This window comes from Cetorhinus maximus, chromosome 10, assembly GCF_964194155.1.
Source record: "Cetorhinus maximus chromosome 10, sCetMax3.hap1.1, whole genome shotgun sequence".
Classification (NCBI taxonomy): Eukaryota; Metazoa; Chordata; class Chondrichthyes; order Lamniformes; family Cetorhinidae; genus Cetorhinus; species Cetorhinus maximus.
The window spans coordinates 55818390-55845051 of NC_135888.1; the positions used below are offsets into that span (position 1 = coordinate 55818390).

A 26662-nucleotide genomic window follows, 5' to 3' on the forward strand; every position below is an offset into this window, starting at 1 on the left:
GGTCATGTGTTCCTTTACATCACATTGTGGGCGAGTCTGTACCCAGTCCCGCTTAACTCTTTCTGTGTCAGACCCTTATACTACACCTGCCCCCATGTCTTTACCCAACATATTTACAATGCATTCCTGTTTACCCAACATATTTACATTACTTCTACTACCCCTTCGTCCCCCTTCAAGTCTCTATGTTTACAGGTTCAGGATGTCTGGAGGCTTTATAATTCTTCCAGATCATTACAACAGTTGGAGAATGGTCGACTCTGTTGTACTGGGAAACTTTGTTGTATAGGAGGTTTTTTTGGATGTGATCACTTTGGCATTTGGTCACCTTCTTCAATTTCTCCTCACTGTATAGTGGGAGGATCACCTTGAGGGATGAGGAAAAGGCTCCTCCTGTTCTGGCTGACCGTACCTTCCAGAGTACTGACTGTGGCTGGTCATCGTCTGTCTGGACAATAACACCCTCTCTATCAAGATCCTTAGTCCAGACTCTGTTGTCCTTGTGTAAATGTGGCAGGCGTCTGGTGCAGTACCTTTTGTTGTAGGCGGCAGCCTGTAGGACTGCTCTCTGCCCTGGTTTTGGTAATCTTTGGCTGCCAACCCTAGTATTAGTTTCTTTGGCAGGATTGAGAGTTGTGTGCAGAGTTTTCTGACCATCAGACGTTTGGATAGGGCTAAGCCGCATTGTAGTGGGGTGGACCTGTAGGTTAACGCTGTCAGGAAGTCGATGTTCTTCCTCAGGAGGCAATTGCGAATTGTGGACTGTTATCCGACACTATCTGGTTTGGGATGCCATGGCTCGCAAACATCTCCTTCAACACTGTCACCACTGCCTCTGGTTGTCATGTACAATTGCTTCACCTCAGTCCATCGGGTAGAGCACTGCACCACAATGAGGAAAGATCTGCCATTGAAGACAAATAAACCGATGCTCAACCGCTCCCATGGCCTGCTTGGGAACTGTGTGGAGTTAAGGGGCTCCATCTGGTACTGCTTGTGTAACGCACATGCCTCGCAGTTTGCTATCATGTCCTCAATTGCCCTTGAGATGCCTGGCCACCGCACTGCAGATTGGGCCGTGCCCTGCATTTGGTATGCCCAGGTATCCCTGGTGTAATTTCTGGAGTATCTTCGGCCAAAGGGAGGCTGGAATGATCAGCTGCTGATTGTATACCAGCAGATCATCGATGATGGTAAAGTGTTCAAACCAAGTCTTCATAATATTACCCTTTGGTCTTTTTTGTGGCCACCCTTGTTGAAAGTAAAGTCGGAATGCGGACACACTCCTCATCTTGCATTTGTTCCTGATGGATTTGTTGGGAGTTTTCCTGTGGTAGCCAGCAGATGTCCCCTCACTAACTGGGAGTATGATTCGAGCTCCTCAATCAGGTTAACGTCATGTTTCATTGGAAGGTCCACTGTGGTCCTGGAAATGTGTCTACTGTTGTTTGTTTTTTTCCCCTAAACGTATACCATCTCATATGCAAACCTCATGAAGCACAGCTAGAATCCCTGGATTCAGGGGGGCATCTTTGCCAGCTCCTTCTCATCTAGCAGTAAGACCAGTGGTTTATGGTCTGTTTCAATGGTGACCTTTAGACCACTAATATAGTCTAAAAATTTCTCGCGTGCTCATGTGACTGTGAGAGCTTCTTTTTCAGTTGCAGTGTGCCTTTATCTATGTGTCCGACAGTCCTCTGGATGCATAATACACTGGCCAGAGACATCCGTCCAATTGTTCCTGAAATAAGACTGCTCTGAGGCCTGTGGACGAAGCATCTGCTGCTATGGTAGTGGGCTAGGATGGGTCACAGTGGGCCAAGATGTCGGTTGAGAGCAGCATTGCTTTGATGCAACCAAATGCTTTTGATGGGTGTCCCAGTACCATGCCTGGTCTTTCTTGAGAAGGTGCTGCAGGAATTCTGTGACCTGTGCCAAATTGAGTAAAAATTTTGCCATACTCCAGATCTCTGGAGGTCTGGAATCGAGGATCAGGTTGGGAACTCACTGATAGCCTTTGTTTTCTGTGGGTCCGCCATGATACCTTTTTTGCTGACTATGCGGCCTAAGAACCAAATGTTGGTCTTGGAGAAATTACATTTCTAATTCAGTGTCAGTCCTGCTTCCTAAGCTGATGCAGGTACAGATGGACTCGTTCAGTTTTGGGACCAGGACCATCCCGGAACACCATTCAGTTGGCTGATTGACAGGGGAGATGACACCCATTTTGGTCATCCTGTCCAGTCATACAGACTCGAAACATTAACTTAGTTTCTCTCTCCACAGATGCTGTCAGACCTGTTGAGTTTTTCCAGCATTTTCTGCTTTTATTTCGGCTGTTGCTGTACATGCTTCATGAGTGGATGGGGTATTTTTCGTGGTGTGAACAGGCTGAGCATCTTCCTTCAGTGTAATCCTGTATGTGGCCCTCAGTTGCCCCAATCCGGTAAAGGGTTTGGGAAACTTTTTAAATTTGAAACTGGGCCCTTGCTGATTGACCACGTCAATTTTCTGTAGTAGATTGAGTTTGACACAGGCTTTTCAGCTTAAAAGGGAGCATTGTTGGTTGTGGATGACAGGGTCTCTCGTATTCTTTTGTCTTTGTACCTGAGTGTCGCCTACAGATTACCTTTCATCAGGAATTTGATGCCGCCTGCTCTCTATAGCTGTGTTGGGGGTGGCATCAGCCATTGGGTCACCAGCCATGGTTTCCTGTCTAAGAGGACTGTAACACTGGCTATCTGTGTTCAATTTAACGTTTGCAAGATGACCATTAAAGACATCTGTGTTTCTGAATGAAAATCCCTGATCTTTCACCTCCTCTAAGAAGCATGGTTGTGTTTCCTCTTGGTTTGGTGCCTCAACCTCGTGAATCATCTTGGGATCATCTGTACATCTGGTTGTGTTAGCTTTGTATAGCTTTCTGAAGTGTCTTATGCGATTGCAATTAAAACTTTGTGCTGTAACTGCCAGGCATGATCATACCTATGGGGTTGCTTGGCTCCACAATGCTGGTATGGTTGCCCACCCTCTATGCTTCTCTTGGCCTTGAGTGTCCCTGCTCCACTGCTGTTTTACAAGCTGGAGAGTGGGGGTTGCTCTATCATGGCTTGCTTTTGCCCCTCAAGATGGATCTGCGCTATCAATGGATTTCAGGTTGCCTGACAATCTGAAGGGCCTTTTCAAGGGTCAAATCTTCCTTCGCTTGAAGCATGTCTGACAATGCATCGTCTGCCACTCTGACAACAATTCTTTCCCTGATTAGCTCTGATTTCAGGTCACCATAGTCACAGCCTTCAGCCATTCTGTACAACTCATTAATGAAGGAGTCAACAGGTTCTCCTGGCTTTTTGAAACATCTTTTAAACGTTTTTCTTTCACAGATCTTGTGACTGCTCAAATTAAAATGTGCCAGAATGATTTTAAAACTTTGTCAAATTTTGCTGAGGATTTATTATAGTCTAGCTACTATATCATTAGCTATTGGACCTACTGAATAAAGCAGTGTGTTAACCTATCCAGCTTCTGTCTTTTTGTCTAGACCTCAAGCAATCATGTATCAAAGAAATCTTTGACAATGTTCCAAATTTTGTAACTGGTCTGGGCCTTGGATGAGTCCAAACTGGTCTGGTAAGGTAGATTTTTGATCCATGGTCACTTAAAATTAAAAGTGTGTACAGCTTTAAATGCTGTTGGGAAGTTGGCGTTGCCATAAGCTTCTTGTCAATGAAGTTTCCCACGCTTGTCAGTTTTTGCAGGCCCCCACAGTAATGGTGGTCGCAATTATTCTGTCAATAGGCTAGTCAGTTGGCCGGAACAGTGGTAAATGGAGTACAATCCAGAGAAGTGTGAGGTAATGCAATTGGGGAAGGCCAACAGGGCTATGGAATACACCATTATTTATTTATTAATGGTAGGATACTGAAAAGTGCAGAGTAACAGAGTGACCTTGGAGTGCCCAAAGATGCCTCAAGGGGGCTGGACAGGTCGATACAGTGGTCAAGAAAACATACATTAAATGAGTACTTGGATATGGACTTCGATGCTATAACCTATAAGGCTAAAGACTAAGAGCTGGAAAGTGAGATTAGGCTGGATGGCTACTTGTTGGCCAGTGTGGACACAATGGACTGAATGGCCTCCTTCTGTGCTATAAATTTCTATGATTCTAGAGCTTTGTTAGAAAGGAAGTGAGAGAGAGAGAGAAAGCTGCAGTGAGCTGTATCTAACTGAGGCTTCCTAAAGGCTCCACGTGTCTCAGTGACAAGCCTTATTCCATTGGCTCAGTAAGTGCAATGTGATCGGTTTGGTCTATCAACCAGCCTATGGAGAAATGAGGAGAGGGGCAGGTCCCATATGTCAGAGTGACAGTAAAATGAGTTGTGATTGGCTCATTCTATCCACTAACAGTGAAAATGAGTGGGCGCTGAGATTTCCCAGTAATGTCAGTGTCACTGGACACTCTGGCCACAATATGAATGGGGAGGTGGGAGGGTGCGGGGAGGCTATTAATATGGGTAGATCCTGGCAAGGCTGGGGATGTGGAGGCCCAATCGATCTCAACGTCCAAGCGTCAATTAAATAATCTTCGTCAGATTCCCACCTGACAGCCGATGACTGAAGTCCTGACTGGTGGATGGGAGCCAGACAAGCAGCAGGAGAACTCAGCTGAGGACCCATGAAGGTGTCACTGTTACTTGAGAGCGAAGCAGGAGCTCCAAGACCCCATCGGGAATGAGGGCTGAGGAACGATGGCTGAAAGATTGGGGCTGGTATGGTAGGCCAAAGGCTTTCTTGTGGGGCCTGGGGGTCTCCTGCTCTGCCTGGCCCTCAAGGAGTGCTAAAAGGAGCAAATCTTTAGTACAGACTTTGATCTGTTGGCTCCTCCAGCCTCTGATCTGCTCCTGGGCAGCTAGTGGCACAGTCCTCCCTCCAGCCTACACTCACATTTCAATCACTGTCCTGATTATATCATCAGACTGTGACTTTTGAATGTTAATGAGACCCTGGCTGCCTTTCACAGGAGCCTTGTCAATGACCTGACTTGTGTGTGTTAAAATTTAAATGAAAGCTATATAGTAATAACCAAGATTTTTGGAAAATTTAAATGGATGGGAATGGAGTCAGATTGCTTGATCCCAATGTTTTAACCTACAATCCTCCCCCTCCCATCGGGGGTTAAAATGGAGTGGTCTGTGAGGGAATCTCACTGATCACAGGTCCCTGGGAGGCTGTTCCTTCTCCTCTCCTCACTTCACATGATTGCAGTGAGTGTGTTCTTGCAGAGAGGGGGAGCACAAACTGGAGACACTCAGGATAAAAATCAATATTAATAATGGAAAGATGAGACTCCAGTACAGAGAAACCTGACTGAACACAGACTTATTTGAAAATCACGAACTGAGCTGAAGTGGCAGCAAACCAGGATCCAACTGTACGTGTGGAAATAGTTATGACTGGGATGAGAAGAGTGCACAGTTGATCTAGCCCTACTACTCCACAGGTCACAACATTAGTTTAAATGTTCAATTTACTCACCAAAATGGTCAATTATTTATCTTCACTCCTGTTACCCAGAATAAAAAAGACTTTAACCATGCTTCTTTCAATAAACAAGAAGCTTATTAGTTTATTATGAAACCAGTCTTGTTGAATAGAAAGGCAAAGATTATCAACATAACAGTTTGAATATGAAATTATACTACTTACTCTTTCAAGATACCTTAAGTCTCACACACATACACTGAAGTAAAAGTAGAAATGGAGGAATTCGGCCAAAGGGTAAAAGTCAGTGGTTCAAAGGCAAAGGATAAACAGTGGAGTTCTTGAAATGGTGTCCGGGTTATATGGTTGGTCTGTCAGCACTGATCCGCGAAACAATCAATGACTGGCACTGCTTTCCAGGCAGACTCATGGAATACTCGAGGGCTATTCCACCACGTAGAACATCTTAGAAGCAGCTTACATTCACTTCTGGCTACGGACTGGCTCTGGATTGCAAACAAGGTCACTGTTTTCCTTCTCAAGCAGTTGGTCTTTCTCTTCTCAAAGCAAAACCAAAACCCACTTTTTAAAACACCATTCCAGGCATGGTTTTTTTTTCAGAGCCATAAAACCCATGCGACCCCACTTTGTACACAGTTCACCAGGGTCAAGAGGTTTACAGATTGTTTTTTAACAACTGCTTAATTACCCTTTCTTGTAAAAGGATGCCTTTTCCAGGAATAGCAATCAGAGTTCTGCATTAACTCAAATTCTTCCAAAATGTCCTTAGTCCTTGAAGATGAACTATTTTCTGTGATTAAAAACAAAAATAAAAATAAAAACAAAAACAAAAAACTGCGGATGCTGGAAATCCAAAACAAAAACAGAATTAGCTGGAAAAACTCAGCAGGTCTGGCAGCATCAGCGGAGAAGAAAAGAGTTGACATTTTGAGTCCTCATGATCCTTCAACAGAACTGAGTAATATTAGGAGAGGGGTGAAATATAAGCTGGTTTAAGGTGGGGGGGGGCGGGGGGAGAGAAGTTGGGGGGGTGGTGGGGGTGGTGGTTGTAGGGACAAGTAAGCAGTGATAGGAGCAGATAATCAAAAGATGTCACAGACAAAGGAACAAAGAGGTGTTGAAGGTGGTGATATTATCTAAACAAATGTGCTAATTAAGAATGGATGGCAGGACACTCAAGGTACAGCTCTAGTGGGGGTGGGGTGGATGCCTCCTTCTGTGCTATAAATTTCTATGATTCTAGAGCTTTGTTAGAAAGGAAGTGAGAGAGAGAGAGAAAGCTGCAGTGAGCTGTATCTAACTGAGGCTTCCTAAAGGCTCCACGTGTCTCAGTGACAAGCCTTATTCCATTGGCTCAGTAAGTGCAATGTGATCGGTTTGGTCTATCAACCAGCCTATGGAGAAATGAGGAGAGGGGCAGGTCCCATATGTCAGAGTGACAGTAAAATGAGTTGTGATTGGCTCATTCTATCCACTAACAGTGAAAATGAGTGGGCGCTGAGATTTCCCAGTAATGTCAGTGTCACTGGACACTCTGGCCACAATATGAATGGGGAGGTGGGAGGGTGCGGGGAGGCTATTAATATGGGTAGATCCTGGCAAGGCTGGGGATGTGGAGGCCCAATCGATCTCAACGTCCAAGCGTCAATTAAATAATCTTCGTCAGATTCCCACCTGACAGCCGATGACTGAAGTCCTGACTGGTGGATGGGAGCCAGACAAGCAGCAGGAGAACTCAGCTGAGGACCCATGAAGGTGTCACTGTTACTTGAGAGCGAAGCAGGAGCTCCAAGACCCCATCGGGAATGAGGGCTGAGGAACGATGGCTGAAAGATTGGGGCTGGTATGGTAGGCCAAAGGCTTTCTTGTGGGGCCTGGGGGTCTCCTGCTCTGCCTGGCCCTCAAGGAGTGCTAAAAGGAGCAAATCTTTAGTACAGACTTTGATCTGTTGGCTCCTCCAGCCTCTGATCTGCTCCTGGGCAGCTAGTGGCACAGTCCTCCCTCCAGCCTACACTCACATTTCAATCACTGTCCTGATTATATCATCAGACTGTGACTTTTGAATGTTAATGAGACCCTGGCTGCCTTTCACAGGAGCCTTGTCAATGACCTGACTTGTGTGTGTTAAAATTTAAATGAAAGCTATATAGTAATAACCAAGATTTTTGGAAAATTTAAATGGATGGGAATGGAGTCAGATTGCTTGATCCCAATGTTTTAACCTACAATCCTCCCCCTCCCATCGGGGGTTAAAATGGAGTGGTCTGTGAGGGAATCTCACTGATCACAGGTCCCTGGGAGGCTGTTCCTTCTCCTCTCCTCACTTCACATGATTGCAGTGAGTGTGTTCTTGCAGAGAGGGGGAGCACAAACTGGAGACACTCAGGATAAAAATCAATATTAATAATGGAAAGATGAGACTCCAGTACAGAGAAACCTGACTGAACACAGACTTATTTGAAAATCACGAACTGAGCTGAAGTGGCAGCAAACCAGGATCCAACTGTACGTGTGGAAATAGTTATGACTGGGATGAGAAGAGTGCACAGTTGATCTAGCCCTACTACTCCACAGGTCACAACATTAGTTTAAATGTTCAATTTACTCACCAAAATGGTCAATTATTTATCTTCACTCCTGTTACCCAGAATAAAAAAGACTTTAACCATGCTTCTTTCAATAAACAAGAAGCTTATTAGTTTATTATGAAACCAGTCTTGTTGAATAGAAAGGCAAAGATTATCAACATAACAGTTTGAATATGAAATTATACTACTTACTCTTTCAAGATACCTTAAGTCTCACACACATACACTGAAGTAAAAGTAGAAATGGAGGAATTCGGCCAAAGGGTAAAAGTCAGTGGTTCAAAGGCAAAGGATAAACAGTGGAGTTCTTGAAATGGTGTCCGGGTTATATGGTTGGTCTGTCAGCACTGATCCGCGAAACAATCAATGACTGGCACTGCTTTCCAGGCAGACTCATGGAATACTCGAGGGCTATTCCACCACGTAGAACATCTTAGAAGCAGCTTACATTCACTTCTGGCTACGGACTGGCTCTGGATTGCAAACAAGGTCACTGTTTTCCTTCTCAAGCAGTTGGTCTTTCTCTTCTCAAAGCAAAACCAAAACCCACTTTTTAAAACACCATTCCAGGCATGGTTTTTTTTTCAGAGCCATAAAACCCATGCGACCCCACTTTGTACACAGTTCACCAGGGTCAAGAGGTTTACAGATTGTTTTTTAACAACTGCTTAATTACCCTTTCTTGTAAAAGGATGCCTTTTCCAGGAATAGCAATCAGAGTTCTGCATTAACTCAAATTCTTCCAAAATGTCCTTAGTCCTTGAAGATGAACTATTTTCTGTGATTAAAAACAAAAATAAAAATAAAAACAAAAACAAAAAACTGCGGATGCTGGAAATCCAAAACAAAAACAGAATTAGCTGGAAAAACTCAGCAGGTCTGGCAGCATCAGCGGAGAAGAAAAGAGTTGACATTTTGAGTCCTCATGATCCTTCAACAGAACTGAGTAATATTAGGAGAGGGGTGAAATATAAGCTGGTTTAAGGTGGGGGGGGCGGGGGGAGAGAAGTTGGGGGGGTGGTGGGGGTGGTGGTTGTAGGGACAAGTAAGCAGTGATAGGAGCAGATAATCAAAAGATATCACAGACAAAGGAACAAAGAGGTGTTGAAGGTGGTGATATTATCTAAACGAATGTGCTAATTAAGAATGGATGGCAGGACACTCAAGGTACAGCTCTAGTGGGGGTGGGGTGGAAAGACTAACAGGGCATTAAAAGTATATTAAAAGTATATACTTTTAATGCCCTGTTAGTCTTTCCACCCCACCCCCACTAGAGCTGTACCTTGAGTGTCCTGCCATCCATTCTTAATTAGCACATTTGTTTAGATAATATCACCACCTTCAACACCTCTTTGTTCCTTTGTCTGTGACATCTTTTGATTATCTGCTCCTATCACTGCTTACTTGTCCCTACAACCACCACCCCCACCACCCCCCCAACTTCTCTCCCCCCGCCCCCCCACCTTAAACCAGCTTATATTTCACCCCTCTCCTACTATTACTCAGTTCTGTTGAAGGGTCATGAGGACTCAAAACGGCAACTCTTTTCTTCTCCGCCGATGCTGCCAGACCTGCTGAGTTTTTCCAGGTAATTCTGTTTTTGTTTTGTTTTCTGTGATTAAAGAGTTCATGACAAGATCAGTGTGAATCCAGGGAGACAGTAAATCGGGATTCTGCCATTTTCAGGATGGGTTGCTGCGGGGTGTCTGTACAAGCATTAGAAGGTGTGTAGGTTGTTGCACTGATCACTGGTTCCTCTTTGGGTTTCTGATCCGAATTGTCTACACTGATTAAGAACATTCTCTCCTCTTTCATTACAGAGTGACTGAGTCTCAGAAAGTCACAGACCCAGATGTTCCAGAGTTCACCCTGAACCTGTCCAATATATTTCAACTTATCCAGAAGAGGTTGAATGGATCTGAAAAGTACCACTCAGACATATTGGAAATCATCAGTAAGAACATGCAGCTTTTCTCCAATATAAGAGACTGAGAGCAGGTCGGGTTAGTTGTGTTCAAACAGCTGGGAATATTCCTGAACTTTAATATCAGCTCCCTGTGTGTGTGGATCAGGAGCCTGAGATTAATCCTCAGTCCCCAGTGACACCTGCTTTAAACATTCCCCACTGTAATGGGTCAGAGCTTCATCCAGCATGGGTCAGGTAGGGGTGGGATTACACAGTCAATCAGAGTGTCTCTTAAAAGGAATACTGTCCCTCAATTGGTGATAAGTACACTTGAAGAGTAAAATAAAAGTCTTACTTTTTATAGCACCTTTCACAACTTCAGGTCATCTTAAAGTGCTTTACAGCCAATCAAGTTCTATTTTAGTCTCTGTAATGTAGAATATATAAGGATGGAATACATAACTGACCATTGAGTAATATGAAGGAGGCTGGACCTCGCTGTGTCACAATTCCCAATCACTGTGTGCTTTGTTTACAGTGCCAGCTTCCACCAAATATAGGGGGCCATTGGACATCACGCCTCCCCCACACAGCCCCTCTGGGACAGTCCTCCGGATAGCAGCTGGGATCAGCAGGAGAACGGGAATATCCCGAGGTGTTTATAATCTTAAACAGCAATCAAACTGACTGTAATTTATACTTAACCCTCTAATTTTTCTATTAACCCTTTCTGTTTATTTCTGTGACATTTCTTCAGTCAGGATTTGAGTTCCTGTTCCCTCTTCACAGCTCTCTATTGGTTTCAGTCTCAGACCCAGGTGGAAGGAGTGTTGGTGAATTCAGAGTGAACAGCAAGCAACAGTTTAATGTACAGAAGGGATATCAGATTCACCTCAATTCACAACTAAATTCTCACTGCTGTGTGTAAACTGTTGGGAGACGATAATCAGGCTGTGAGCAGAATGGAACAGTAACAGCAGGGAGCGTGCCCAGGACACATTCCTGTATTCAGGGTGATACAGTAACAGGAGGGAGAGAGCCCAGGACAGACTCTTGTATTCAGTATGGGACAGTAACTGGAGGAGAGAGTATTGGGCACACTCCGAGAGTTGTGTATTCCCTATACATCCAATTCTGAGATTGTGGGTCTGTAACTATGAGGCTACGTGGGATATGTTGTGTGCTGGTGAATCCCCCCCATTGTGCCTGCGAGGCCATGTGCACAGTGTCAGAGGTCTGTGTGATTAAACTGATTGTTACTGTGTGTCTCACTACAGTGTTTGCACTGGGACCCATACACTGCTATTTAACAAGAATTCTGATTGAACGTCATTTATTTGACATGGGAAGAATACAGTCAAACAGGGAATATGGGGCTGACAGTGTCTGGGAAATACTGACGCTCCTACCCTGCAGCTGTCAATTATTAATCTGACCAATCTCTTCTCTCCTCTCTAGGGAAAAGCTCATTGAGCCTGGATCCAAAGACAGCAAACTGGAACTTGGTTCTTTCTGATGATCTCAGATCAGTAACATGGACTGAACGGAAACAATTCTCCCTCCTTTATCCAAAGAGGTTTAAACACTATCCCCAAGTTCTCTGCTCTCAGAGCTTCTCCTCAGGATCCCATTCCTGGGATGTGGAGACTGATGGGAATGAATGTGGAATAGGAATTGCGTGTGGGACTGTGGAGAGGGAGGGGAGAAATTCTTTTCTTGGGAACAGCAATAAATCCTGGTGTTTGTATTGTGGGTTTAGTTATCTCAAGGCTTGGCACAACTTCCAGTTCACTGACCTTCCTCTGTTCCCCTCTAAACCTAGGATCCGAGTCCAGTTGGACTACGAGGCTGGGACTTTGTCGTTTTACCGGGTCACTGACTCAGTGAGATATTTACATACATTTCAAACCACATTCACTGAACCAGTGTTTCCAGCATTTTATTGTAGGAGAAAATCCCTAAAATTGTTAAACTAATCATGATGGTGGAGGCTTGGTAACATCACTTCTTGTTTGAGGGGGTCGTATGATGTCACTTTCTGTTTGGCCATGTGGGCCTCCGAATCATGTCATTTCCAGGGCAGCTTGTGGTCTCTGATGGCGTCACTTTCAGATTGGCTTGAGGTCTTTGATGCTGTCATTTCCAGGCGAGCTTGCGAACTCTAATAGTATCAGTTCTGGGTCAGCTTGGGGGTTTCTGATGCCTGCCTGTATTTTGAAGTTACATTCTTCACATTAACTTTAGTTTTTAAATGCTTTTCTGTTTGCAAGGTTTTGCAATGTTCAATTAGTAAATGGGATTCCAGGCAGAGTGCTATATTGTTATAATATTTATAAAGAGTCACTATTTTCTTATGTTCATGTATTTCCAAATTGCCACATCACTCACTTCTGCTCTACAGTCTGTGTTCCGAACTAACAATCGGACGTTTGACTGAAGATGTGTGTTGCAGCCCTGTGGATGCCCTGATGCATGGACCTCTGTGGGGAGCTGCTGGGAAGTTTAAACTTCCGATAGCGGCGATTTTCCTGTTCCCCGGCACCCTCCGTGAAAGTCTCTGATTCTGAGCTAGAGTTGGACGGTTCCGATGTACTTCCTCGATGGTTATCCAGGAACTACACCACTGACCCCCCAATCAGACCACTAACCCTACAACTATCCTACCTGACCAGATCCGACTACACCCTCTGCCCCCGACCACCTGAAAACCCCTGCGACCCGACTAGACCCAAATACTCCTACAACCTCCTGACTAACCCCTGACCCAACTACCCCCTACCCAAAACTTCTACTGCAGGTTTGAAAGGGTTAACTTTCAGCCAGAGTGCATCATGAAAGTGAAACTAACGCTGTCACTCACTGCAGCAAGTGTATAAGGATTTCATTTTCTGCCCTGGTAGCTCACTCTTTCCGATGCTGTAAAATAGAGCCTGGAGCTTTAGAGGCAGAATTATGTCTCTCTGTGTACCAGGACCTTGAGGCATTACCCTGTGAGCACAGTTTCTGTTTGAAATGCATTGAGGGAGTTTGGACCCTGACACAGACTCAGGAGGATTTGCCAGAATTTCAACCCCAGCCCCAGTCTGGAGAGAAACTTTATGCTGTGTGATATAGTGGAAAAAAATAAGTGCTCACAGGCTTCTGCTGATTTTTCCCACATCATATGTGATTACTGTATCGAGAATCCAACACCAGCTACAAAGACATGTCTGAAATGTGAAGCTTCATTTTGTGATCTTCATTTGCAACCACATCTGCTCAAAAAGACCTTCAGTGGACACACCCTAATTGAACCTATGGCTGACCTTACAAGCTGGCAGTGTCCTGACCATAAGGAATTTCTACAGTTCTATTGTGAAAAAGATGCAGTATGTGTGTGTGGTTACTGCATAACTATAGGTAAACATAAATCCCACATGCTGCTGAGCCTGGGTCAGATGCAAGGTGCAATTAAGGTGAGTGACACAATTGCTGCTATTAAATACAGTAAAACAGCATTTTCCTATTAATAACCAACATTAATTGGTGCTTACAGGCAATGCTGATTTAGTCTGGGTTTATGGGAGCTTTTTTGGTCAGATTTGCTCCCTCCCGCTTCTCAGTCCCTCAGAGAACAGGGTGGGAGGAGTGTGACTGCTCCCTATCCACATTGGCACTCCATGGCATTGGGCTGTAGAGCAGAGCATGTTGTAACTCTGTAATGCTGGGGATTCTGTCCCCTGAGCAGCATTGAGAGGACCATCCCATCACTGGTGGGATGACTGAGGGACATACATAGGTGAAATTCAGCAGCTGGGTGGAAAAACTGTTCATCACAACAAGAGGGGATTGCTGTTTGAGAAATACTAGTGTGATGGAGTCCGTCTTCCTTTCCCCTCAGCTGATTCCTGGAAATGGAGAAACTAAATTTGTGAGAAAATGCAGCACACAGTGTGTCACTGTGAAAGGAAGCCAGTGGGTATGTGGTTTCTCAGTTTATACAGGGCAGGGAGCACCTCTTTATTGAGACCTAAAATAAAGGGAATATTTATGCTCAGTGCTCAGACACTACGATTCCTGAAAAACTGCAGAGACATGATGGGTTGAATGGCTTCCTTCAGTACTGCAAACATTACGATTTTATGCAAAAACAGAAATATCTGGAAAAACTCAGCAAGTCTGGCAGCATCGGCGGAGAAGAATAAAGTTGATGTTTCGAGTCCTCATGACCCTTCAACAGAACTAAGTAGAAATAGGAAAGGGATGAAATATAAGCTGGTTTAAGGGGGGGGGGGGGAAGAAGGGGCGGGGGGTGGTTGTTGGGACAAGCAAGCAGTGATAGGTGGAGATAACCAAAAGATGTCACAGACAAAAGAGCAAAGAGGTGTTGAAGGTGGTGATATTATCTAAAAGAATGTGCTAATTAAGAATGGATAGCAGGACAAGCAAGGTAGCTCTAGTGGGGGTGGGGTGAAATAAACCATGGGTGGAATATATTTAAAAATAATGGAAATAGGTGGGAAAAGAAAAATCTATATAAATTATTGGAAAAAACAAAAGGGAGGGGGAAGAAAGGGAAAGGGGGTGGGAATGGAGGAGGGGGTTCAAGATCTAAAGTTGTTGAACTCAATATTCAGTCCGGAAGGCTGTAAAGTGCCTAGTCGGAAGATGAGGTGCTGTTCCTCCAGTTTGTGTTGAGCTTCACTGGAACAATGCAGCAAGCCAAGGACAGACATGTGGGCAAGAGAGCAGGGTGGAGTGTTAAAATGGCAAGCGACAGGGAGGTCTGGGTCATTCTTGCGGACAGACCGAAGGTGTTCTGCAAAGCGGTCGCCCAGTCTGCGTTTGGTCTCTCCAATGTAGAGGAAACCGCATTGGGAGCAACAAATGCAGTAGACTAAGTTGGGGGAAATGCAAGTGAAATGCTGCTTCACTTGAAAGGAGTGTTTGGGCCCTTGGACGGTGAGGAGAGAGGAAGTGAAGGGGCAGGTGTTGCATATTTTGCATTTGCATGGGGAGGTGCCGTAGCTGGGGGTTGAGGAGTAGGGGGTGATGGAGGAGTGGACCAGGGTGTCACGGAGGGAATGATCCCTATGGAATGCCGCCAGGGGGGGTGAAGGGAAGATGTGTTTGGTGGTGGCATCATGCTGGAGTTGGCGGAAATGGCAGAGGATGATCCTTTGAATGCGGAGGCTGGTGGGGTGATAAGTGAGGACAAGGGGGACCCTATTATGTTTCTGGGAGGGAGGAGAAGGCATGAGGGCGGATGCGTGGGAGATGGGCCGGACACGGTTGAGGGCCCTGTCAACTACCGTGGGTGGAAAACCTCGGTTAAGGAAGAAGGAGGACATGTCAGAGGAACTGTTTTTGAAGGTAGCATCATCAGAACAGATGCGACGGAGGCGAAGGAACTGAGAGAATGGGATGGAGTCCTTACAGGAAGCAGGGTGTGAGGAGCTATAGTCGAGGTAGCTGTGGGAGTCGGTAGGCTTGTAATGGATATTGGTGGACAGTCTATCACCAGAAATTGAGACAGAGAGGTCAAGGAAGGGAAGGGAAGTGTCAGAGATGGACCATGTGAAAATGATGGAAGGGTGGAGATTGGAAGCAAAATTAATAAATTTTTCCAGGTCCCAACGAGAGCATGAAGCAGCACCAAAGTAATCATCGATGTACCGGAGAAAGAGTTGTGGGAGGGGGCCGGAGTAGGACTGGAACAAGGAATGTTCCACATACCCCATAAAGAGACAGGCATAGCTGGGGCCCATGCGGGTACCCATAGCCACACCTTTTATTTGGAGGAAGATTTTTATGATTCACTTTCTATCCAGAAGTCATTCCTGGAACAGAACCATTTCCCTTTTACATTCCAGTTTGAATCCTTTTAAACACTTTATAAATGCCTTTACAGGAAGAATTGGGGAAAGAAATCAAAAAACTTCGGGAAGCCCAGCAGAATTGTTTCAGCAAACAACAAGGCTTGGAGAGAATAGAAGCTGAAATAAAGGTAGGAGAAAGCAGAACTGGATTCACTCTGAAACCTACAGCGAATTCAGGCAAAAGTCTAGGAAATTACACAGGAACATAGGAAAGGAGGAGGCCATTTAGCCCCTCAGCCTGTTCTGCCTGTCAATGAGATCACAGCTAATCTATGACCTAATTCCATATTCTTACTTTTGCACCGAACTCTTAAAAACCCTGATTAGCAAAAGTCTGTCAGTCTCAGATTTAAAATTCACAATTGAGCTAGCACCATCTACAGTTCACAAAAGAGAAAGTTCCAAACTTCTACCACACTGTGTAGATGTGTTTCCTAACTTCACTCCTAAAAGGCCTGGCCCTAATCTTTAAACTATGGCCCTCATCCTAGATTCCCGGACCAGCGGAACAATTTCTCTCTATCTACTCATTTCTTGAGAACTTCAATCTAATCACTTCTTAATCTCCTAAATTCTAGGAAATCAGTATGGAGCCAATCCACTCCAACTCAGCCTGCCCCACAGTCATAATGCTTTGCGGGCAGGCTAAATAGGGGCAGTGAGACTTCCAGCCCTCACTGGGGAACAAATCCTGCCCTTGGGAGCTACCAGCCAATCTGACTGGCTGACAGCACCAAGAACACATTCGTGGGTGCTGCTGGGACTGCAATGGAGAAGCAGACGATGGCCCAAGGTTCCCCAGAAACAGGTAAATCCAGTGTCTTGGGCAGGGAGGGTTTAGGCAGGGGTGGGGGGGGTGGGTCGGGGTGGGGTGGTGATTTTAAGACAGCAGGCGGGTATGAAGTGAGCGTTCTGTCTTGGGGGCTGGACTCCCCCCCCATTAATCTGCAAAGCGTACCCCTCAAATGGAGATGCCCCCTTTCTTCCCGCCCGTTGAAGAATTTCTTAAAAAAAAACAATCAGGCTGCCCACTCCTGCCCAAGCCAAATGTTTTATGGTGTGGGCAGTGTATTATCATGAGCAATTGGCTTGGTAACAAGCCTAAATTATTTAAATATGGTGGGCGGGCTGCCAATTTCAGCACCCGCCTGGATTATGAGGGTGAGCTCAGAGGTGGGTGGGATGGACACTTGCCCCATATTAGATACCCTCCTGCTGAAAACACACCTGGCAGGGGCATGTGAAATGCAGCCCCTAGTTTGTGTAAACTCTCCTCATTCAGGTCATTCTAATAAATCTATGCTGCACTGTCACGAAAGTCAATATATCCTTCCTAAGGTGTTGTGCCCAGAACTGCTCACAGTACTCCAGGTGCAGTCTAACCAGGGCTTTGTACATCTGTGAAATGATTTCTACATCCTTGCATTCTAATCTAGATATCAAGATCAGCGTTTCAGTGGGCTTTTTGATTATTTTTTGTACCTGTCCATAATATTTTAATGATCTACATATATGGACCTCTTAAGTCACTTTGGACCTCCATTGGTTCTAGCTGTTCAACATTTAGAAAGTACCAGTTTCTATCCTTTTCAGGTTCAACAGAAGATGATACAAAATAGGAATAGCCTACATGGCCCTTGGAGCCTGACCCACAATTTAATGTAATCATTGCTAAGCTTCTGCCTCAACTTCATTTTTTCACCTGTTCCCCCTCTCCCTTGATTCCAAGTAAGAAAAATCTGTCTATCTCAGCCTTAAATATGTTCAAAGATGGAGCATCCACAACCCTCTGGGCTAAAGAGTTCCAAAGATTCACAACCCTTCGAGTGAAGAAATTTCTCCTGATCACAGTTCTAAACAATTGGTCCCTTATCCTGAGACTTTGCCCATCATGTTCCCCAGCCAGGGGAAGCAACTGCTCAGTGTTTCCCCTGCCAAGCCCCTTCAGAATCTCATATGTTTCAATGACCTCTCATTCTTCAAAACTCCAAAGAGTATGGGCCCAATTTATTCAGCTTCTCATCGTAGGGCAATCGTCTCATCCCAGGAATCAACCTAGTGATTTTTGTTTGGGATTGGCATATGTCACTTTCAAATTTAGTATGGAATTCAACTGTATTACGATCACTTTTTCCCACCGGATTTTTAATATGAGCTTGCACATAACCTTGCCTCATTTCACAATACTAGATCTAAAATAACTTAATTCCTCATGAATGTCATCACATTCTGTTCCAGGAAACTATCACAAATACATTCTAAAACTCAACTTCTAGACCTCCTTTGCCAATTTGATTAGTCCAGTCTATATGAAGATTAAAGTCCCCAACAATTATTATTTTGCCTTATTATTGTTTAATGTTCTGTCCAACTGTACAACTACAGGCCTAATAACTAACCCCACCAACTTTTTCTGACCCTCACTATTCCTAATCTCTACCCATATTTTTGAAACAAGATCCTTTCTCGTGACTATCCTTATGTCATTCTTTACTTTCAGGGTGACTCCTCCTCTTTTTCCAGGCTGTCTGTCTTTTCAAAAGTGGACGATCTCACACTTGCCTATACCGAAAACTATTTTGTCCATTCACTTAATCCATCAATATCTCTTTGTATTTTACATTGCCAGCTACACTGTTTACAATGCTGCCTATCTTTGTGTCATCGGCAAACTTGGACATATGTAGCTCTCCATGCCCTTATCCCATCTGTTAATAAATACAGTGACTATATGAGGACCCAAAAATCGATGACCGGCAGGATTTTCGTTCCAGGGTACCAATCCTGTCATCGTGACGAAATGCAGGTTAAGAATCCACAAATGCCCGTGGCAGGGCCCAGAGGCAGATTGTGGAGGAGATGGCCAATTAAGTGGCAGCCTCCAGTGACCCGTCCAATTAAGGGTGTGCTTCCAAGATAGGGGAGCCAGTAAGGAGGCTGTCCAGCAGTGAAAAATCAGCAGCCACACCATCAGAGTTGCTGAAGCATGTAAGGAGGTGCGAGGGTGCCTCCATTCCTAGTTTCAGCCACAATAAGAGGGCCAGAAGTGTTACAGGAGACAGATGTGAAGGGGAAAGCCCCCACAGTAAGGGGCACTGCTACAGTTGTGCGCAATCTTTGGAGAGGTGCCTTCCATGTTGATGGAACCTCCCAATGTGTACCCACCCTGCCACTGGGAGTTAATCACTGTTTCAACAACGGCCTCCTGACACAATGGGTACCCTGTGAGCCAGCTGGAAAATCCAGTCAGCACTGGGACACTGTCCTTAAGCATGGAAGGGTTTAATTAGACATAAACCACAGCCAAGTGGATAATCATTCCTGACATCACCCCACCTCCTGCATAATCCCTTGGCGGCAAGAACATGTCATGGAGCCTACCCGATGGGATTTCCCTCCCATTTTGAGGCCTCCCAACCTCCACAGGTCATTGAAAATTCAGCTCCACTAGTCAGATTCCAGAAATGTGTGGGGTACACATCAGGGCAGGATCGACAGACTGGGTCTCTTTTCTCTTGGGAAAAAAATGAAAGCTGAAGGGTGACCGAATATAAGGGGCTAAGGTTGGGAGCTGGCATACTGTGTTGGAGAATGGAGGCACACCTTCTTACTGACCGCTCTGCACACGCACGCCTGATGCATTCCATCATGGCTTGCAAAATGCACTGTGAACGCCACCTGTGTATGAAAAGACAAAAGTACTGGGCAAAGTCACGGATGGGTCAGGTTTCCACAAGCCCCCACGAAAATCTGAGCTAAGTAATTTCCTGACAATGGATGTTTGGCTAACCAGTCTTTAAATCCCTGCTTTCAGTTTCTGACATTTCTTAAATAGAAAGTAACATGTGCAGTTTTCCAATCTAAGGAACGATTCCTGAATTGAAAGAACAAAGGAAGATTCATCCCCCATTTCCTTTTAATGGGTGGCAGTGATGCCATACCCACATGTTCAGTGAATCTGTTCCAGAGATCTAGGATTCTGGTGTCTAACCTAACTCTGTGTTTATGGATTTTATACACAGATCCTCTAGTGCTACCATCATATCTCTAGCACCTCACCCAATGATCCCTCCATCATTTTGACACCTCAAACCACATCCCTCTCAGCCTGCCTTTCTCTAAATCACCTTCCTCCTGGAGCCAATCTTCAGAACTAAAATGCATTAAATTACATGTCATCTGGCCACTGTACTCTCCAGAATCTTGATCGTCTTCACAAGGTATGAATATGAAAACTAGAGCCATCACTCCAGGTGTGAATGCATCAGGTGGCAGTGCAACACACAGTCTAAATACAGTGCTATTTTAAACTTAAAGCAACACTGGTTAAACTCTGTTTTCTCTCCCAATACACACCCACCCCCCAACACATGATGGAGAAGGGATCACATCCCAGGAAAGTGCCGAGTGCTCAGGGTAATAGCTGTGTGGAAGGGCAGTTTGTAACGAGTTGTTTTGGGTTTCAGACACAAATCAATGAGCTGAAAGGAAAGTTATTGAAGAGCTTCTCTGAATGGAGGAGAAAGCTGGGAGAAGATGAAGAATTCACACTCAAACTGATCGATGAGGAGGGGCTCCAAGTTCTCTCTCAGATTAGAAGCTGTTCTGAATTATTAAACAAGAGGATGGAACAGATTACATTAATAGATGATGAAACCCAGAGCCTGGTAAAGAAGGACCCTCTCTCCTTTATTCAGGTATATCTTCAATATAAACAGGGTCACAGCTGGGGAACTGGGTTTCTGAGAGGCTGAATTATTTGAAGATTATTGATAGGGCCCAACATTAGCTGCCGCGTCAGCCCTGCCCTCGGGGTGTTGATGATGCCCCAGGATGGAGTGCAGTGAAATGTGAGATTATTCCTCATTCCTGTGACTGGCCCACCTACTGTTACAGACTGAACTCTTTCCTCTCAGTCCCAAATTCACTGTTTGATTCCATTGGGAGTTGGCTTGTTCATTGACTAATTTGATCTCCTCTCTTTATTCACAGAACTCGAAGCAGCTCCTTTCCAGGTAAGTTCCTCTCGGTCATAAAGTACCCGCTGCTAATTGAGAACATTCCCCGGTATCTGGGAGAAGAGTGAAAGTAGAATCACAGCTTGGAAACCTTCCCAGATAAGGTGCTTTCAAACGGTGGGAATATTTAGCGATGTTTAACTGTGGTTTGAGGGGTTATTGGCTCAGACAGCCTGTGGGAAATGGGAGATTCTACATGTGCTACCTACTCCATTCCTTGGCCACTGATTCCAATCTCGTTCTTGGTCTGAGGCTGAACCAAACTGTTCGCAACCTCAGCATCTTATTTGACCCTGAGCCAAGCTCCTGACTTCATGCTCTCTCCGTCACCAAAATCTCCTCCTCCCATTTTTGTAATATTGCCCATCAATGTTCCGGCCTCAACGTATCTGTTACTGAAAGCCTCGTCCATTCTTTTGCTATCTCCAGACTCAACGATTACAATTCTCTCCTGGCTGGCCTCCCATCTTCCACTCTCCATTAACTTCAGCTGATTTAAAATGCTGCTGCCCATATCCTAGCCATTTGAAATTCTCATCCTTGTTTTCCATTCCCACCATGGCCTTTCCTATCTCTACCCCTGTAACTTCACAAACTCTCAGCCCCTCAGAGATCTCTGTGCTCCTCCAATTATGGCCTTTTGTGCATTCTCTTTCTTCTCCAAGCATTGGCAACCGTGCCTTCAGCTACCTTTGCTTTAAACTCTGGAATTCCCTCCCTAAACTTCTTCACCTGCCTCTGATCCCCTCAGTATTCTTTAAATCCTACTTCTTTAACATAAAATTTGGATATTAAGGTAGATCAAAAGTTATCTGATAATGCTCCTATGAAATACCTTGGGTCATTTCACTGTGTTCAAGGTGCTATTTGAATGCAGGTTGCTTTTGTTGTTGTTGTTGAGGATGGACATGGGCTGTTCCATGTACAGTATCTCAGGAACCTGTTAGACAGAAAGTGAGAGAGGGAGAGAAAGCTGCAAAGCTCTGACAGCGGCTTCCTAAAGGCTCCATGTGAGTCTGTGACAGTTCTCCCATTGGTTAAGTAAGTGCTGTGTGATTGGCTTGTTCTATCAACCAGCCCACTGAGAAAAGGAGGAGAGGGGTAAGTCCCAGTGTCACAGTGACAGTAAAATGCATTGTAATTGGCTTATTCTATCCACATACAAATACGAGTTGAGATTTCCCAGAATGTCCATGTCACGAGACACTCAAAGCTGAATTTTTCCAGTCCCACAAAAACGAGTTTAGAGACAGGACCGGGAGCAAAATTAGAGAATCTGATGTCGGGAGAGCTTCCCAATGCGATTCCCATCTTTGAGTGATCTTGCCTAGGCAGTGTCTGACTGCTTTGAGCCACTCACTCATCTGGGGTGAAATTGGTGAAGCCACTGGAATTTTTCTGAAGCACGCAGGCACTCCTGCTGAGGTTAAAGCCCAGCTCTTGCCTAAAGGCAGGTTCTGGCAGCAGGCCAGGAGTCTAACAAGGGTTCTGCTAAATCCTACCCTCTCCCAGAGCCACAGGTATCAGAGGGTCATAACTGCTGAATCAGGCCGTTCTGTTCGTACCTCCTCCACAATGATGGTCTGGCAGTTATGGTGACACTTATTGTTGACACTTCCTTCAGAAGTGTCAACAGAAAGCACATCCATCTCAAGATGCTCTTGCATTCTCCTACCTACATCAGCAGCACCCACCTCTCCCTGTGGGGCTGCTGATCAAACATCGTTGTGGAGCCTCCTGGTTCCCTGGTCTGCCCATCGTCCTTAATGAAGAGCCTCCTGGATGATCACAATGTCGCCCTCCATGACCACTTCAGGGTACCCCACCCGGAATTAAGATCAATGTCAGAGACCTGATAATCTTGGCAAAATCCAGCCCTGTGTGAGGGAATCCCACTGGCCACAGGTCCCTGGGAGGCTGTTCCTTCTTCTCACTTCACATGATTGTAATGTGTGTGTTCCTGCAGAGAGGGGGAGCATAATCTGGAGACCCTCAGGGTAATCATTATTAATAATGGAAAGATGAGGCTCCAGTACAGAGAAACTGGATTGAACAGAGATTTGAAAATCACAAACTGAGCTGAAGTGGCAGCAAAGTAGGATCTCACCGCACTTATGGAGATAAGTGTGAATGCAGTGAGACTGTAAATCCTGGGATTGTGCCATTTTCAGGATGGGTTACAGCAGGGTGGTAGTCTGAGCATTAGAAGGTGGTTACACTGGTCACTCATTCCCCTTTAGGTTTCTGATCTGAAATGTTCCCACTGATAAAAACATTCTCTCCTCTTTCATTACAGAGTGACTGAGACTCAGAGACTCACAGGCCCAGATGTTCCAGTGCTCGCCCTGAACCTGTCCAATATATCTCAACTTATCCAGAAGAGGCTGAATGAATGGGAAAAGTGCCACTCAGACATATTGGAAATCATCAGTAAGAACATGCAGCTTTTCTCCAATATAAAGGGACTGCGAGCAGGTCGGGTTAGTTGTGTTCAGACAGCTGGGAATATCCCTGAACTTTAATATAAGCTCCCTGTGTATGTATGTGGATCAGGAGCCTGAGATTAATCCTCTGTCTCCAGTGACACCTGTTTTAAACATTCCCCACTGTAATGGGCCAGAGCTTCACCCAGCATGGATCAGGCAGGGACAGGGTTACACACTGTCAATCAGTGTCTCTTAAAAGGACATCATCCGTCACAGGAGTGTCAGTGTCATTAAAAAGCAAAGTATAAAAACAAAATTTGTATATTGCCTTTCACAACCTTAGGTCAACGCAAAGATCTTTACAGCCAATGAAATTCTATTTTGGAAGTGTAGTCACTATTGTAATGGAGAATATACAAGGATGGAATATATAACCCACCATTGAACTATTGTAATATAGAATATATAAGAATAGAATGTATAACCCACCATTGAGTAATATGAAGGCCAAACCTCGCTGCGTCACAATTCACAATCATGGTGTGCCTTGTTTAAAGTGCCAGCTTACACCGAATACAGAGGCCCTCTTCCCCACCCAGCTCCTCTGGGGCAGCCCCTATCCCACAGAACATCCTCCAGCTGTCGACAGGGATCAGTAAAGTAGGAATATCCCAAGGTTTGTTTATAATCTTAAACGACAATCACACTGATTTTAATTTCTATTTAACCCTCTTGTTTTCTGTTTCTATTTAACTCTGTTTCTATAATGTTTCCTCATTCAGTGTGAGGGATTTGAGATTCAAATTCCTGTACCTGTTTCCTCTTCACAACTCTGAATGGGACCCAGGGCTGGAGTGGGTGTTGGTGAATTCAGGATAAACAGGGAGGAACAGTTTAATGTACAGAGGGAGTATCAGATTCATTGTAATTCACAACTGGATCTTCACCGCTGTGTGTAAACCGATGGAGACTTTAATCAAGTTATATCCAGGATGGGACAGTAACAGGAGAGGTAGAACCAGGGACACAATCCTGTGAGCTGTGTATCCCATCATGCTAAGATTGTGGAGCTGTGTCCAATGTGTCTGAGGGAACGTGTGTGCAGTGCCACAGTGTGACTAAACTGATTGCTACTGTGTGTCTCACTGCAGTGTTTTCACTGCAGTGTTTTCACTGGTGTACAGCACTGTGACCAGACACTGCTATTTAACAGGGATTCTGATTGAAGGCCATTTATTTAACATGGGAAGAATACAGTCTAACAGGTAATATGGGCCGGCAGTCTCTGGGAAATACTAACACTCCTATCCTTCAGCTGTCAGTCATTGATCTGAGTGGAATAACCCTGTCTAACCAATCTCTTCTCTCCTCTCTAGGGAAAAGGACATTGAGCCTGGATCCAAAGACAGCAAACTGCAACTTGGTTCTGTCTGATGATCTGAGATCAGTAACATGGACCCAACAGGAACAGCTCTACCCACCTCATCCAGAGAGGTTTAAACATCATCCCCGAGTCCTCTGCTTCCAGAGCTTCTCCTCAGGATCTCATTCCTGGGACGTGGAGACTAATGGGGATTACTGGCGAATAGGGATTGTGTGTGGGAATGTGGAGAGGGAAGAACTAAATTCGCATCTTGGCAACAACAGTAACTCATGGTCTTTATGCTTTTATGGTGGTAGTTTTCTCAGAGCTTCTCACAATAACCAGCCCATTTTCATCCGACAGTTTCCACCAAAGAGCAGGATCCGAGTTTTGTTGGATTATGAGGCTGGGACTATGTCCTTTCACCAGGTCACTTTCTCACTGACACATTTGCACACATTCCAAGCCATATTCACTGAACCTGTGTTTCCAGCATTTTGTTGTTGGGAAAAATCCCTAAAACTGATCAATTAATCCTCAAATCCTACACTGGGTCACATAATTTCCGGTTTCAGAGATCTCATCCTTTTTGGTCAATCCGGTGGTGTCACTTTCAGGTTAGGGTATGGCAGGTGTCAGTTTCTGGACCCTTGGGTGACAATTTTAGGGTCTGCCTCTCTGATATGTAATTCCTGGCTCTGCCCCCTCTGATAATGTCAGGAGCTCAATGCCTTGGTGCTTTTAAGATTGTGTGGAAGGATGTCACAATGCTAAAACCAGTTGCTTTAGATGGATTTGCTACAAGTTATGGTGGTACAATTGTGTCCATTTCAATTGCATAATTTTGCTGTCTTAGAAACATAGACACTAGGAGCAGGAGTAGGCTATTCAGCCCTTCGAGCCTGCTCCGCCATTCATTACGATCATAGCTGATCATCCAACTCAATAGCCTGCCCCCACTTTCTCTTAATTGAGGAACTCTGCTGCTTGTTTCCAAACTCACCCCAGGTAACGTTCACCAATCACCTCTGTGCTCAGGCCTAAACTGGCACTCAATATGGCAACACCTCAATTTCAAACTTATCAGTGTTTAAATCTCTCCATCGCATTTCCCTAATTCAGCAACCTCCTCGAACCTTCTGGACTCTTACACATTCCCAGTTTCATCAGCCCACCACTGGCAGTTGTGCCTTCAGCTGCCAAGGCTCTAAGCTCTGGACTTCCTTCCCTAAACTGCTCCATCTTTCCACTTCATAGTTTCTCTTTAAGATGGTACCTCTTTAACCAAGCCTTGGGACAACTCTCCTAAAACCTTTATGTGCTTGTCATTTGTTGAGTAAGAAATGTATAAGACAGGCCATTTGTCATGAGTATTTGAATTTGTGAGAGCTTAAGATACGGAGCTCAACATTTTTACATGTTTAAGTCCCCAACTGAACATGATCAACTCTGGTTGTAAATCCTGCCTTTTCACACAATGTTAAATTATTATTCTATGTACTGTATGCTTAATAAGCCAATGGTATTGACATCAATGCTCAAGAACCTTACTGATTGAAGTTAAATAAATTAATTTCCCAAAGACATTCAACAGTCCAGATACACTCGTCAGGAAGGTGGGGATATTACTGGGTGGGCCACAGAGCAGCAGTAAATAGGAGGATCAGGGCAGGGGGGGGGCGGTAATTTGAGAAGACATTTGCCTCTCCCCATAGATGACAAGGAAAACTCAACTGAGGATTCCAAGACTAAGATCTCCAGGGCTCAAGGTCAATGATTGAGGAGCATTGGTCTCACAGACAGATGATGGAGATGGTCTGTTCTCATTCGGTGCTGACGATAGGACCATTGAAGAGGTCCACATCTACAATGCAGAACGTGGTATGAGGCAGACTCTGGGAATTGGCACCAATTTCCAGTAAGATTCCCAAAACAGCCCAGAATGAGATAAAAACAAAAAACTGCGGATGCTGGAAATCCAAAACAAAAACAAATACC

At 44.8% G+C, this 26662-nt stretch overlaps 1 protein-coding gene and 1 pseudogene across 3 annotated transcripts in view; both read left to right on the forward strand.

Annotated features, from left to right (window-relative positions):
• The window catches only part of LOC144685702 (E3 ubiquitin/ISG15 ligase TRIM25-like), a 34904-nt gene extending 22755 nt beyond the window's left edge, over positions 1-12149 (forward strand). For both annotated transcript variants that reach the window (XM_078550500.1, XM_078550501.1), the window contains 3 exons: positions 9914-10047; positions 10538-10654; positions 11458-12149. In XM_078550500.1, the coding sequence (XP_078406626.1) occupies positions 9914-10047; positions 10538-10654; positions 11458-11975 (769 nt within the window). In that variant the 3' untranslated portion in view covers positions 11976-12149. The remainder of the gene's footprint in view (positions 1-9913; positions 10048-10537; positions 10655-11457) is intronic.
• On the forward strand, positions 11978-26250 carry LOC144685325 (E3 ubiquitin/ISG15 ligase TRIM25-like; annotated as a pseudogene). The gene is made up of 8 exons (XR_013577712.1): positions 11978-11994; positions 12838-13454; positions 15890-15985; positions 20324-20554; positions 20850-20872; positions 23172-23305; positions 23859-23977; positions 24678-26250. The product of XR_013577712.1 is annotated as an E3 ubiquitin/ISG15 ligase TRIM25-like (transcript).
• Positions 26251-26662: the final 412 nt, after the last annotated feature.